Source organism: Gigantopelta aegis, chromosome 4, assembly GCF_016097555.1.
Source record: "Gigantopelta aegis isolate Gae_Host chromosome 4, Gae_host_genome, whole genome shotgun sequence".
Classification (NCBI taxonomy): Eukaryota; Metazoa; Mollusca; class Gastropoda; order Neomphalida; family Peltospiridae; genus Gigantopelta; species Gigantopelta aegis.
In genome coordinates this window covers 106,272,181-106,289,225 of record NC_054702.1, presented here as the reverse complement: position 1 = coordinate 106,289,225, position 17,045 = coordinate 106,272,181, and the positions used below count along the sequence as shown (strand labels likewise).

The window sequence follows — 17,045 nt, the reverse complement described above, 5'->3', positions numbered from 1 at the left end:
TTGTCGTTATTGGCTAACATGGCTGACTGCTGCTTTGATGACAGCCATGTTTTGCAAGTGGAATTGTCCTAAAACTCTTATTTGCGGAAGGGTCGCCAATGTTTTCTGTCACCTAAATGATTCCCGTCTTCAATTAATATCCTTCACTTGGACAAGACGACAATTACACGCGGAACATGTCTGAGTTTTTCCAAATTAATTGATCATTTGTGGATATCGTGCAAGCTGATTTTAGACTCTCCGCCACTGTTAGCTAATTGACCGCTCATTAGCGACTTATTTGACTTCCTCTGCCGGCCTCTTAATGATAGTGTTGAATCTCCGCGTCGTCTGCGACTGTGAAAAAAGCAGGGTTTAGTTCTGGCGCTATAGCCATACAGGCGGAGTGGCACCACCAACACGCTGTCATTCCAGTAATGATGACACCCGCGGAAACAGATCGATCGGCAATACGCACGCACTCTCAATGCAGTGACATGCGATTAGATTTCCTCTCATAACGATGTTGTCGACGAACAATAACACATGCATCGAACATGTTTGGAAGTAATTAAATGATGTTGTTTTTGACAAATTAACACATTTTTGTAATTTAAAAGGATGTTTTTAAAAGGATGTTTTTCTGAGTTATAATAAATTTGTAATGAGATGATTTTGTGTGATTAAAATTTAATTAAGTGTAATTCAGAAGAAATAGCTAAAATGATTAAAATGAACAACAATTCTGAAAACTGCGGAATGAGAGTGTCTCTTACAATGTTAGAAACCACCACTCTGTATTCTCTCGAGTGGTGAGCCAAACCCAACAGCAAATCGTTAATGGGGAATAGTGGATGTGCTACAAAAATGGTAGGAGAGGAAAACTTAAGGGCAAGGATGTTAAATTAAGTAGCAAAATAAATTCAAACATATAGGTTATTGTTTATAAAAGTTGAGGGGGAGATATATGATGGGAGAGAGAGAGAGAGAGAGAGAGAGAGAGAGAGAGAGAGAGAGAGAGAGAGAGAGAGAGAGAGAGAGAGAGAGAGAGAGAGAGAGAGAGAGATCGTTCATGTCCACATCCTAGGTATTGTCTCTCCAACTATCTGCGCCACACCGGCCAACATAGCTGTTGTATCTACCGAAGTACGGTGACCACTTACCCAAACTTCGTTCATTGGCGCCTATACAACATTATCGCTAGACTGGTTTATACGCTTCACATTAAACCTAATGACCACAATGGGAGTCAGTCAAATAGTTCGCGAACGTTAGCGTCGCACGCTCTCGTTGACGCAGGAAAGGGGGATAATAAACAGGGATACATCATTATGATAACGCCAGTCCCGGGTTATCGTGACGTGTGTTTATTTCCCACTTTACCGTTATCTATATGCTAAACTGTTCCTGAGACGATTATTGCTACGTGTCGAAGTTAAGTAACATGATCACATGGTTGAGACACTTGAAGATCTTATGGGTGGCGGATGTTTTGGATTTTTAAAAATACAAATTATTGGCATAGCCGGGCGGGGAGTGGGGTACGGGTGTGGGTGGACATGGACATGGACATGGGCATTACCTCATTTTATATTTTCCCCATAACACGACTCATAAGACTTACCTGGTACTCCATGACCCCCCCCCCCCCCCCCCCCCCCCCAATTTAAAATCCTGGCTAAGCTAATGTGGTGAATACAGATAATCATTCTTGAACAGACCTAAGCGCAGTATATTCACACAAAACCGATATCATGTTGTTAAACTATCACATATGTATATACATGACTGTTATGTGTCGTTTACAATGCAGAAGGGAGAGCCACTAATTTAATGACCTGTATACATAACGGCGGAATCCATGCTTGACCATACAATGTCACAATGGGTAGCGTGTGTTGTGTTGAGCGACACCAGTAGAGCACAATAATTAATTACAGGGATACTTTTTTGATGTCTAAAGTTACATATTAATGATATATTCATGTTTAAAATATCAGTGTCTGTATAAAGAAGGCGTGTGTTGTTGTTCTAATGTTTGTGGTAGCCCAAGCCGGATTTTACCGTCAAATAATTTTGTACGTACGAAAAATATATATATTAAGGAGAAAAATAAAAAATGACTGCTACAAACATTAACGAACCCACTGGATATACAGACACTGGTATTCAAGACAATAAAATGTATTTAAAGTGACAGCCCTAGATTTTAAACACTCTGGCGTATTTTTCATTATTATATCCGTTTTTGATAATTGAAATCAGACACTACTTAAATTCTATTGTTTAGATTATCCATTTCCGTACAACCAAAGTGCTTCTGGTTATCCTCGTGTTTCTAATACCAAGAAATGCATTTTTCATATTTTGAAAAACGCATGTACTTCTGAGAAGTAACGGTGATGGCGAAGAGGTCTATTTTATTTGTAAAGGTATTTCCCCTTTTCAACATCACATATAACACTCTATTGTAACTTTATTCCGATATGTTACACGTTTGTAGATTTACCAAATTTAGTGTCCATTTTCACGGGCTGAAACTAGGGTCTACGACTGTAATATATACATTTAGTCGCCTAAAGGCTCTGTTAGTGGAAACATCTTACAATGACTACTAACTCAGGACAGGCCCTTTAATCATCGGCTATTGTATGTTAAACATTTGGTCATTCTGACACGTAGTCTTCAGAAGAAACCCGCTACATTTTCCTATTGTCAGCAAGGTATCTTTTATATGCACTTTTTCCACAGACAGAATAGCACATAGCACGACCTGTGATATACCAGTTGTGGAACAGAACAGATCTTTATTTCGCTCAAGGCCACCAACCGGTAGCATCAGAGTGATTATATACATCTAACAAACATATATACACATACGTCAAGATTGCAAGAGTCATATCTCTGTAATATATATATATATATATATATATATATATATATATATATATATATATATATATATATGAACATAAATAGGTATATAATTTAAAAAATATACCAATAACAGAAAATCAAGCAAAATGAAATAGGTTTTCAGGAGGAAAAGTTACTCTTTATAATATTAATAAATTCACAGTTTTTGTAAGAGTACTGATACGTCTGCAGTTGAAGAGTTCTTTCATTTTAATCACGTTAGGTCTCACAAAATAATGTTTGTTTAGCAGTCTTATTCGCGCTTCTTTGAGTTTATTACATATAAATAGATAATGAAACTCATCTCCGATATCGTCCATATTACATAATGTACACTGGTTGGGTCGAGGGAGGGGGGAACAGTCAGAGAATGGGGCCACCGAAGGGGTTTCATCCTCCGACCCAAGCACTTCACGTGAGCGTTCTACCGACTGAGCTAGATCAGAAAACAAGACTGCCTGGTGTCTTGGCAAGAGAGTTTGAAATGAAAACAACAAATTCTTTACAATATCCAAGTTAATATCTCTCTACAGAAGAGACATAATTATATTTGACAATTAATTATTTGATTTCAAAGTTCAGCAGAAAAGTGTCAATTTCAACACCAAATCACAATTAATGGTATAAATCATCATAAAGAGACGTATAAAAACGTTAGAAATGGAGTAATTATTCGTAATAAAGCCGCTGGGTATAGGTTTTAGGATTCACACCAGACTCCCAATTTTTATTGCAAAACACATTTTCCGCCTACTCCATGACACCCACGTAATGGCCAATGAAAGTTGAAATAAATTACGTTCCGTAAAAAGTACCAAACACTATATTACAGGGCCAGACGAAAAGAATACTGTTGAACTAAAAGAGACGCTTGGTATTTATTTCGGAGACAGTTAAACAAGTTAAATTCTGTTTTGCTTAGCGACACAACTAGAACACATTGATTTATTAATCATCGGCTATTGGATGTCAAACACTTGGTAATTCTGACACGTAGTATTCAGAGGAAACCCGCTACATTTTTCCTCATGCAGCAAGTTATCTTTTATATGCACTTTCATACAGACAGGAAAGCACATACCACGCCCTTTGACCAGTTGTGGTGCACTGGTTGGAACAAGAAAAATCCAAGTAATTGAATGGATCCACCGAGGTAGTTCGATCCTGCGACGCAAGCACCTCAAGCAAGCACTCAACCGACTGAGTTGAATCCCGCGCCTCTCCCCTGCCAGCTGCATGGTACTGCCCTGATAGAACATTATTCTCATTATTTAACAGGTCATTAATATTCGCTTGATGGATATAACACCCTTCACTACAATATTCACATTGTTTGCATTAGTAATGATAATATGTAAACTGACTGTAATAAACAGACTGTGATGTTTACTGTATAATTAATCAACAATTAACGAATAGACCGGCCTCGGTGGCGCAGTGGTTAAGCCATCGGACTACAGGCTGGTAGGTACAGGGTTCGCAGCCCGGTACCGGCTCCCACCCAGAGCGAGTTCTTAAGGGCTCAATGGGTAGGTGTAAGGCCACTACACCCTCTTCTCTCTCACTAACCTCTAACCAACCAACTAACAACTAACCCACTGTCCTGGACAGACAGCCCAGATAGCTGAGGTGTGTGCCCAGGACAGCGTGCTTGAACCTTAATTGGATATAAGCACGAAAATAAGTTGAAATGAAATGAAATTAACGAATATTCACATATCCACTATGACCTACATCCATTCATTTGTCTCTTCGTCTGTTCGTTAACCAAGCATAAAGAAATAGTTGCTTATAACTTAAACAACTAAAACAAAACAAACAAAAAATTCCTAAAAAAAAACAAACTTATAGTAAACATTTGTTTTTAAATATTTAAAAATAATAAATAGTGAAATAATGAAATAATGAAATAAATAAACAAGAGAAAAAAGCAGACGCCAAAGAAGCAAAAATAACCACACAAAAAAACCCACCGCGACAACAAATAAATAAATAAATTAAAAAAATTAATAATAAATAAATACAACAACAAAAATAAAATAAAATAACAACCCCACCACCATCACTTCCCCCCAAAGAAACCAATCAATCCCCCAATCCCCCCCCCCCCCTCCGAAAAAATCCCAACAGTAATATGCAAACAAAAGCAAACAAAAACAAAGAACATATAAATGGAACAGGACAAATTGGCGCCTTCTTGTAATAGTTTCACCATTATGAATTAAATCGGAAATTACATGTCGGTAGATTGATATCACCGTCGTATTCACAGATGCTGGTCTCCGTAACCCTTCAAACAAGAAAACCAAAAGCTTCCTTTGATCTCCACTTCCCTGTAGTAATTTCATACAAACTACAACACCGTTACATACACGTTAAACGGAAAACTGATGTATTCATTTTGAATTTACAAAATATTTCTGTTTTATCAGAAATACATCGCTGTTGATCTTGTGTTTATACCGGTAGTAAGACAACGTAACTATTTCTCCACGGTCGATGCAGAGCCGAGTTTATTTGGACAGCATTGCGCTTGTAACTAAATCTGAAGTGTGGTTCGCTACAGCGATGGGAACCGGTTGCTGTTATAGCTGTCTCTATCGCTGTTTACTCTGTGCTTAATCAGATTGGGAATATAGAAATCGTGTGTTATCTACCTTCCACTTAGAAGAGTGAAAGCGGAAGAAAAATAAAATAACGTAGACGGAACTGATTTTTGTTTTAATATGACAAATATAATTTGCTGAATAAAACAGGAGCGGATATGGATTGAAGAGGCGAAAGAAATGGGAATAGACAAAGGGGTTTGTTCAGAGGTATCAAAACAGAGCTTCCCAAATCGTAAATTTGTACGAATAAAAGAGATAGTTCAACAAAGCTGGTCGCATGCCTATAATTGGGCTATTTCCAGCCAGTGCACTATGACTGGAATATAAACGGCCATGGTCTGTGTTAACCTATCTATGGGATGGTGCATAAAACATATCCCTTGCTACTAATGTAAAAATGTAGCGGATTTTCTCTTTAAGACTATATGTCAAAATTACCAAACGTTTGACATCCAATAGCCGAAGATTAATAAATCAATGTGCTCTAGTGGTGTCCTTAAACAAAACAAACTTTACTTTAATCTACGAAGTCTGTCTTCATTATAATTGCCAATGTAATACTGCCTACAAGGTAATATGCAACCAAGGTAGAAAAGCTATGGCTGCTCTATTTGGTAAAACTAGTAACTAGAAACATTACTATCGCTGTTGGATACATATGTTAGCAGTATTTTAAATTATGGCTGTGAAGTCTGGGGTTTTAACAAAGCAAATAGTCACGAGATCTTTCATTTACAATTCTGTAAACGTATTTTAGGCGTGAAAAGGAGCACTACTAATATGATGGTCTGTTTTGAATTAGGTAGATCACCTTTGTACATAAGTAGGAACATTCGTATTGTTAAATATTGGATAAATTTGGTGAATACAAATAACTGTATTTTGAAAGAGTCTTATACCACCCTATATGACGAGTGCATAAGAAAACCACGTTCTGTTAACTGGGTTAGTCAAATACGAGACCTGCTTCTCACTAATGGTTTTGGTAACATATGGTACAATCAAAATGTAGAAAATTGCAGTACATTTATATCACTATTCAAACAGCGAATGACTGATCAATTTATCCAATCTATGTTTGCTATATTCAACAATTCTCCAAAATGTCTGTTATACAAATTCGTTGTTAATAATTATTGCTTACAACCTTACCTTCAGAAACCTGTCGCCCTGAAATACAAACATATTTTGAGTAAATATAGATTATCTTTCCATAATCACTTTATAGAAACGGGCAGATACCACAATATTGACAAGAATAATAGAATTTGTTGTCTGTGCAATATGCATGTAGTAGTTTCAAACCAATACACGTCTGTCACAGACTGCAGTCTCATGGAAATGTAAAGCAGTGTAGACTATTTATGTTACGCGTAAAACATTACCGGCACTGGTAACTCATATCATGTTGTGCTCCTCTCTTACAGCCGTCTACTAGTGTACGATGTTTGAAATTATCGTACGAATGAGTTTATGATTTAGGCAAACTTAAACTGGTCTGATCGTTTGGCAAACGAAACCAACTTTTTTGGCAATTTTCAGGTGCCAAAATATTTTGAAACACAGCTTTTTACTGCCAAGTCAATTATTTTTACAACGTTTATAAAAACAAATGAATTAGCCATTTTAGTCAGCACTGTACCATAATGCAGTTTTAGTTTCTAAATGCCTAACATAAAACATTTTCAAACGTTTCTTGAAATGGAAAACATATTATATATACGATTTTTAGCTATTAGGGGATATTTTAGGTTGCATGATTTAGGCTGCATTCTAGTTTTGCGACACACAGGTTACAATTTAAATTTTTGGTAGCCATTTTAGAATATATCCAAGATTGGCTGAGACAAAAAATGGAAACATCGATTGTTGCGTTCCGTATTCTGTATTGTACTCACATTATGTTTACAAAACCAAACTGTTGTACACAGCAACATTATTATACAGTTACTAGTAGAGTAAGCATCGTTTATTATCCATATAAAATAAACTGTACTGTAAATATTAAATTTCACACCTGCTATAAAGATCGCATGCACAGCTGTGACATCACAAAAATGTCAAGTCAGCCGCTTACAAAGGTCATTGGCATAAAGTGCATAACTATATTTTATGCCTTAGTACTAGTTTTATTTGAAAATGCGACACAAACGCGCGCACACACACACACGCGCACACACACATCAGTCACACACACACACACACACACACACACACACACACACACACACACACACACATCCACACACGCAATAACTAAACTTAGTGTTTTGCTATACATGTAAATAATTATTAGCTCGAAATTCTGACCCTCTCCTCCCTCCCACACTCTCTCCTTTCCCCACCTCTCTCTCTCTCTCTCTCTCTCTCTCTCTCTCTCTCTCTCTCTCTCTCTCTCTCTCTCTCTTTTCAATAAAAGTTATTTTGTTTACACCATTACAAAACAAATAGTAAAACGTAAGTGGACGTAGACTATTTTTGTAGCAATTAGTCCTTTCTCTTAGTTCATAACATGTCATAAAGAAGCACAAAACTTCTGTATTGCATAAATAAAACATATTGTCAAAATACGTTCAATATTAAAAAGATGTATTTAAATTTAACAAACTGAACTACCATATGCATAATTAACCAATCTAAAACTGGTACTAAGTTTTTTGTAAATATATATTTAGAAACTGAATCTTACATTATGAAGTTGTTTGGCACGGCTGGGTTCTGAGACTGATTTCGACGTTACATGGACGAGACTCTTCGCCTTCTTTTCACGTGTAGATCTAAATCACCATTCTTTTTTGAAACTTTGAAACTGTGAAACTTTATTTCGGTACACTAAGGCCGTGAAACGACAGCATATGAGGAATGATTTTACAACAGGTATTTACAGTGACAAGATGACAACAGGAGTTCTTTGTAGAATATATACAGACATAATTCAAAATAGCTATATACACATTTTAAAAATGAAGACACATGGTGACAGGACTTTCAGATAAAGCAGAGATATTTTTTTTAATCAGTACATTTAAAAGTATCAAATGATATTGAAGGTGCATAGGCGTCGGAAACTGGGGGGTAGGGGCAGGGGTGTTTAAACATTAAAACAAGTTTTGGTAGGTAGAAGTGCTGGGGTGTCGTTAAACATCTATTCTTTTCTATTCCATTCTGGTTGGTAGAACTGGTTTAATGTGCTTACATCCAATAACGGTTCAAAAACGGTGGGGATGGGGGTCATCATTACTTAATATACCTACTGTCACACGTTTGTGTAAAACTGTTCTAAGTACATATTTCATTGTGATATTGTACATGTACCTTCATATGAACTGTATATATTTAAATTTTGTTTGACAAATTATATTTTTCGACAATAATCCGAAGGAGTTACATGAATGTCTGGCATTCTAATTTCATCTCTATAGTTATGGCGCTATATAATGTTATTAACCTGTTCATTTCATGAGTACCTATTGTTTTACTTTCTTTGTTAGACAATAGGTTCTTATTCGTTATTATTTTGTTAATTATTAGTAACTGTCTACAATGTTTATTATTTATGCATTATTAATTATACCTGTACATGTATTAGTGTAAAACAGAATATTTAATATATTTTCTTTTCCTGTATACAAATAATGTATCTTTATTTTCATTTCTATATTTAAAAAAATGAACGTTCGATTTGAATTTAATCCCGTAAGTCTAAATGTATCGTGTTAGATTTCAATAACGAACAAACAATTCTACATATCCCTCCAACAACCATGAGGTATTTGAGCAATGTCGCCGTCTGTAAATTATTTACTCATTGAAACTGACAACGGCTTTTGCCACTGATCCGCAACAACCAGTCAGAGAACCGCATCAACTAAATGGGCGGGGCTTATATTCATTGCTCTTTAACAGCTTGCATTGAAGTCCAATCGGGCGGGAGGAAGGGAATAATTGGAGAGAGATTGACTACACGAACGGCTTGCGACGGATTTTCCATAGTGATTGAGCTCAATACAAGGTGCAAGACATTCATTTAGTTCGCACCCGCGGAGTAAACTCTTCAAGTTAGAAAATTGGAAGATTGGACGATTATTGTCTCCTCAAGTTCGGTCATGGTCCAAATGCAAGAGAAAAGTCGGCCACTGAAACGGTCTCTGAACCCGTTCAGCATCCGTCGTATGCTCGGCACCGACAGAGAAAGCGACGATGACGATAACGCAGACGATAACGTGGTTTCTGGTAACACCCGGAAGAACAGCGAGGGGGCTGTGGACGATACGTTCATTGACGTGTTGGGCGAGAACAACAAGTCTGACAATATCAACTGTGTTTCTGGCGGGAACGAAACGGAGGATCGCCGTCTGGTGGAAGCAGACGAGAGTTTGAATGTGACAGACGACAGTTTGAATGTGACAGACGACAGCAAGAACTACGAGAGCGACGCGGCAGACGAGAACAAACGAGCAGACGATAATAAACCTGAAGCTGAAGGCGACGACAAGAAACAGCAGGAGGAGAAGAAGGCGGAGAAACCTCCGTTTTCTTACAACGCCTTGATCATGATGGCGATCCGAAGTAGCGCCGAGAAGCGACTGACCCTAAGTCAGATTTACGAGTTCATCATGAAGAACTTCCCGTACTACAAGGACAACAAGCAGGGCTGGCAGAACTCCATCAGACACAATCTCAGTCTGAACAAGTGTTTCGTCAAAGTTCCTCGTCACTATGACGACCCGGGGAAAGGAAACTACTGGATGCTCGACCCTTCTTGTGACGACGTCTTCATCGGTGGCACCACCGGGAAGCTACGACGACGATCGACCCTGGCGTCAAGGAGCAGACTAGCAGCGCTCAAGAGGGTGGGTTTCTCACCCTTTACGCCTTCATCGTACCCGTTCCCAGCCGATCGATTCAATCCCTACACGACGTGCACCCCTCTGTACTCTCTGCCTGGCTTCTCGGTAGCGGGTGGACGGTATTCAGCCATGCAGTATCAGAGGTATCCGATACAGGTTCCAGCTCTACCAACACAGGCCGACAGAATTATTCAGAAAGGACTGAGTTTTTCCGTGGACAAGATACTTTCAGGAAGTTCAATATCTCCCGAGTCCAGCGTGTCCTCGCAGAGTTCACAACCACCGTTACTGTTCGGGGGTATGGGAAAACCCGACTCAGCCTTTGATGTCTGGCGCGCATCCATCTTGCTGAGAGGCTTTCAAGGCCTGGACCCCAGACTAGGAGGTGCTGACATTTATCAACACATGCGGTCAGGGTCACTGGGCCAGCAGTCGAACTTGTCACCGTACGGAGCCCACACAAGATACTCTGATATGAACCCTGGTCTGGTGTCCTCGCCCAGTTCGCCTTTTACTCCTGTTAATGTAAACGATAAACCATAGTTTGGTAACAATACTCGAGAACTGCAATGGTTTTGACTCTATGATGTGTCAGTTGGTTGGAGTAGTAGACACTGCAACAGCATTCTGTGAAGAATGTAAGTATGGATTGTTGGTGGAAATTGTGTTTGTTGGACAACACAGACATTTTCACGTCAGTTTTGTGGTTAAAGATTTTGTTTTAATGGCATGACACCACTGTAAGACTGAGCACAATTTGACAACTTTTGAGCAAAACATTTTTGGTTTCGGAACATTGGAATATTTTTGTTTATTGTAACAAGCAATATATGTGTACATGTATTTATTATTTTATGTTGCAGTTATTAAATTAATAAAAATATATTTCAAAAGAAAGAAATGACATTACGTTTATAAATGTTTTAGTTTAAAACATTTTAACAATATTACTTTATTTAAGTGTTACTCTTTAAAGTTAATATGCATCTGCCATGTTCAAAGATTGACAAGGGTAGAATATAATTCAGATTTATTAAAAGGACTATCCTGAGTTTGGTGCCATTGTAATATGTTTACTACTGACAATACTATTAAAGACATATTCTTGTTTAAAACACCAATGTCTGTATAAACAAGGTGTTTGCTGTCTTCCTGTTGGTAGTAGTCTAATTTATCTTTCAACAAGGTCGTACGTATCCAAAACTAAATATTAAAAATAAAATGAAAAATTGACTGCTACAAACATAAGCAAACGGTTACAAACACTCTGGATATACCGCCACTGGTGTTCTAAACAAGAACATTTATTAAACATGTAATTGTAGTCGACAAAAGGCTGTGTTAGTCAGAAACATCTTATACGGGTTACAAACTCATGACAGTCCTGTTAAAGAACATTTTCATGGTCTTGTTTCGTGACGGACGTGACATTTTGACACCATAAAACTAAGTTTCCATGGGAACTTGTGCGTGCTTTTCTTTGCATTTTGTATTAATAGAAACCATATTATAGATGTTTACTTCACCCAAGAAAATAATATTTTGTACTTGTATTTTTGGATAAATTTACATATTAATGAGTGTAACGGACATGACATCGTTTGGACACAAGAAAGTGTTTTGCAAGTTCAACCTATAAACTCTGCTTTCCTATATATTCTATTTTATATCCCAATAATTATTTGTTTAGGTTACTAGGTTGTTTTGCAATGACATGCAGAGAAAATAAATAGACAGTTGATATAATTTAATAATCGATAATTAATCAATAAAGGTACCGTGACGGACGTGACGTGACGGACGTGACATTTTGTAAAGATTCAAAGTTACCTCATAAAATCATAGAAATCCTGATACAAAATATAATGATGACATCTGATTAAACTTTATAATGTAAAAACAAATCTTAACTATATATGATACTAGTATAATATCCCATACAGTGTAAAGGCAAGGTCTGGGTGAAATTTATTATTTACCCCTAACTTAAATTAAAATGAGAAGAAATCAAATTTTGTCCACTAGTTATTCCATGCACATTGATATGAAAATCTCTAAGCTTATAAAATCACCCACTTTTGAAATTAATAATGTGACTGAAAACAATTCATATGTTTAATCAATCAAAATTTTGACAAATCGTCACAAATATTATTTTCATCAATTTGATATGAAATTCATCAAAATTAAAATTCACTATGTTTTAAAACAGATAAAGAAGTGGGAAAATATATGATGTTTTGTTTTTTAACTTTATAATTTTTAGATAAAACTAAACTTTTATTATCAAAAACATGACGGACACGACATTTCAAATTAGTCATAACAATCAATAAACTAATTACAAAATTCATGACTAAAAATGTTAGGCACAACTTACAATGATATGAAGATTTCTATGCCTATGGTAAATAATTTTCTTTTGATTAAACTGTCAAAATCTTGGCAAATATATATTCTTATGTCACGTCCATTACAAATATGTCACATCCGTCATTATTGTAGAATTTTAAGGTCACGTTCGATTTATTTAATTTGTTGACGAAAAAATCCATACAAAGTCTCCCTGGTGTAGTGTACATGTCTAAATTTTACATATTCAAGACAATTATGATGTTTACTTTCATATGATGTAAAGTTTCCATGTAAATTTAATACTTTTTATTTTCATAGTAGCGGAACAAATACTATGAAATGCCCCACATATAGAAAAGACCTTTTAAAAATAACAACTTTTTAACAGAACAAATTCTTTAAACCAACCATTGTCAAAGTACATGTGCACTATAGTAGTGTATTAATTTGTTTACGTTATATGATGGAATTGGAATGTGCTTCGTTTTTTCGGACATAACGAGCACATTTCACTTTTACTAGTAATGTTTTGTAGTGTTCGTGAGGTGCTAGTGAGTTAGGGTGAAAGTACATGCCTGGCAGCCAGATAAATAAATGGATGGATGGATGAATGGAAGGATGGATAAATGGATGGATGGGTGAATGAATGGAGAATAGAAAGTTTCATGGATGCGTGGTATGGATCGATGGATAGAAGACTGGCACGTCAGTTAAATAGATTAATAGAAGGATACACATGCAACATAAATGCACTGGCTGCTATTCACTGTAATGTTTCAACTTCATGTCATTATTTCACACATGAAGTGTATCGACGTGCGAAGATACTGATGGTGATGTGTGTCTTTTCTTCAGCCCACACCAATCCTCACCCCCACACATAGCACACACTATAGTGAAAAACTGTAATACCTAGTCACTGAGGTTGTTCAATACAAAAGTCTTTGGAAAATTATTTTAAAGTAATATAAATTATTTACAAACAAACTACAAGAAAGGTAGTGGATATATTATATTTCAAAAGCAAGACAAATTGACGGTTTATACGCAGCACTCTTTATGAAATACACTTCAAAAGAAATACTATTATAATGAAATACTAGTACAATAAATGGAAAGAAACTCGTAACATGCTAACATTCAATCAAATTTTTATAAATCAATTTGAGTTACTCCACTGTTTGGAAATATTTATGATGTAGTTCTTTTAGTATACATTTCTGGTTTTCAAAAAACATTAAACATATTTTGATTATTATACTTTTAACTAAGTAACTTATTATTAATACATACATACATACATACATAGATACATACATACATAGATACATACATACATATATATATATATATATATATATATATATATATATATATATATATATATATATATATATATATATATATATATATAATCATACTAACTAATTATTTAACAAAAACGTTAAAAGTCGACACTTTTATTGTTTTCATTATTTACAGCATTTGTTCACTAAAACTTTAAGGCGTTACGTCAGTTATTTTATTATTTTTAACAATACATACAATATGCATGTTCAATTATTTAAAAAAAAAAAAATTATTGGATCATCTCTCCAAATTGTGTATTATACTCATTAGAAATTACTCAACTTCAATCTTCTACTGACAAAATATGCAATTCAAACGACTAACATAATTAAAAAGCGATTTTTTTTCTCTGTATTATCTATTTTTACAGAATATGAAAATATGGCTGCTTGAGCTGCACATATTCCTATTTTTTTTTGTAATATTGATAAAGCAGATTCTAATACCAGAGAATTGTAAAGTTCTTTAAAAATAAAACGTGAAACATTTTCACCACAAACCCCATGTCGTTGGGAGTGGGGGTGGGGGTAGGGGTGGGGGGGGGGGGGGGGTTGGTGGGGGTAGAAGGGGAGGAGGACAAAAACATTTGTCTTATCAATATTACAAAAAGAAAGGAATGTGTGTTTGACGACACGTCAGCACATTGTAAACAAGGTTATATGTTGCCTAACATTTAATATTCGACACTTGGTCAAGGGAAAGTTGGAGAAGAAACCCGCTACCACAATATGGACGCCAGCAACTCATACTGAAAAAAATGGAAAGAAATGTTTTATTTAACGACGCACTCAACCATACTGAAAAAGCACATATGGATCTTTTGTATGCACCTTTCCATAGACGAGGCACAGTACATACCATGATTCATCTTTAAGAAACAAATGGTAAAACGTAGTTACATTTAGACTATTTTTATAGTGCCCAGATACATACTTTCCATATACCTTTACAGCACATTAAATCTGTACAGACACCCACACCAGTATCTATATTGTATAATAATACGTATTTTACAAACAGCACAATGAATATGTACAGACATCTACGCCAATATCTATATGGTATAAATAATACATATTTTCCAACTACTTTCACAGCACATTGCATACCACGATCTTTGATATATTAGTTGTTGGACATTGGTTGGAACGGGAAGAAACCTAAGTCGATCAATGGCGATCGATCCTATGTCCCACCACACTTCAGACGAACACAATGCCAGAGAGATCGTCCCGACATTCCATATTTCAAAAATGTACCTGGTCAGGCACGGCGGGGCCCAATAATTCTGAATCAGGACATCTAGTTTTCATGGGTGAGCATATCCCCGAACCCACTTGAAACTTTGCTTTGCGCCTTCGATCTCAGTCATCCCCAAATATCTTCCTGCTTCCGCCGTGTCTGCTGTAACCGGTGTGTGAAGACAGACAGACATACATACATACATACATACATACATACATACATACATACATACATACAATACATACAATACATACATACATACATACATACAGACAGACAGACACATTCTTTATTTACGTCTCACCTTGTTTACAAATTAAAATAAAAACAAGAGTTCAACAGTAATACTACAATAATACAGCAATAAAAGTACACAAGCCTCTCTTATGGTGTTATGAGAGAATTTAGAACTATTAAAAGACTATCAGAAATATTTATATATCCCATATATTTATATATATAAAAGTACACAAGCCTCTCTTATGGTGTTATGAGAGAATTTAGAACTATTAAAAGACTATCAGAAATATTTATATATCCCATATATTTATATATATAAAAGTACACAAGCCTCTCTTATGGTGTTATGAGAGAATTTAGAACTATTAAAAGACTATCAGAAATATTTATATATCCCATATATCCCATATATATATATTAGGCCCCTGCGAAGCTTCCTATAATTTAGAACTATTAAAAGACTATCAGAAATATTTATATATCCCATATATCCCATATATATATCCCATTTATATATCCCATTTATATATCCCATATATCCCATATATATATATATATATATATATATAGCCCCTGCGAAGCTTCCTATATTCGATTCGAAATCGTCGCGAAGCTTCCTATATTCGATTCGATTCGAAATCGTCGCGAAGCTTCGATTCGATTCGATTCGATTTTTGTCGCAATGTCGAATATTGCAGTGTACGGATAATTGGAAAAAGAGGGACAAACTATTCGGCCAACCGTTAACATTAATAAACAATAAACAATGTGGAAGACAAAGCAGGAAAAAAACTCACATTTTAAAATGAAATTCGTAAGTCGGAAATTATTAACCAAATAATACTCTTATCATACGTATTTTTTAGTTTGCTGATTAGTTGCTCATTAGCCCAAATGTAGACTTGTTGGCTACAGTGCTACACTGCTACAAGGCTAATTGAATGATGTTTTCTTTTTTTTCTTTTTTAAAGTAGGAGATGACTATTACTTTATTAACAGATTATTTAAATGAACCTTTTTTATATAATATATATATATATATATATATATATATATATATATATATATATATATATATATATAATTTCATTCAGCAATAGTCCTGTAGGTAACGAACGTGCATAACCTTCATGCCAAAAGGTCGGCATATCTCGAGTTAGTTCAACTGTTCAACCTATGTACACATTAGTACTGGTTTTCTATTCAGGGCGCTTTATTATTTAAACTTCAACCTTGTGTAATCGTGTTAAGCATCGTACGGACACCCAATGCAGTGGATATTTATATTGTCTTTCCAATTTCCTTCACTGAGCTGAATATTCCTTCGTGCATCTGATACACTTGATTATTCTCCAAGGTATTCGAGATTCGAAATTCGATTAAATTCGAACATTTTCGAATATACGATTCGAAATTTCGAAATTCGATTCGACCGGAAAATTGAGATTCGCAGGGCCCTAATATATATATATATATATATATATATATATATATATATAAT

At 35.6% G+C, this 17,045-nt stretch overlaps 1 protein-coding gene across 1 annotated transcript; it reads left to right on the top strand.

Moving 5' to 3' along the window:
• Positions 1 to 9,449: 9,449 nt before the first annotated feature.
• LOC121372456 (fork head domain transcription factor slp2-like) lies at positions 9,450 to 11,241 on the top strand. The gene has a single exon (XM_041498766.1). It carries the CDS (start codon positions 9,611 to 9,613, stop codon positions 10,895 to 10,897), a length of 1,287 nt encoding a protein of 428 aa, XP_041354700.1. The 5' UTR covers positions 9,450 to 9,610; the 3' UTR covers positions 10,898 to 11,241.
• The last annotated feature ends 5,804 nt before the right edge of the window (positions 11,242 to 17,045 follow it).

What these genes read in the sequence shown, in the direction of transcription:
- LOC121372456 (XM_041498766.1), top strand. Translation starts at nt 9,611, where the DNA reads ATGGTCCAAATGCAAGAGAAAAGTCGGCCACTGAAACGGTCTCTGAAC.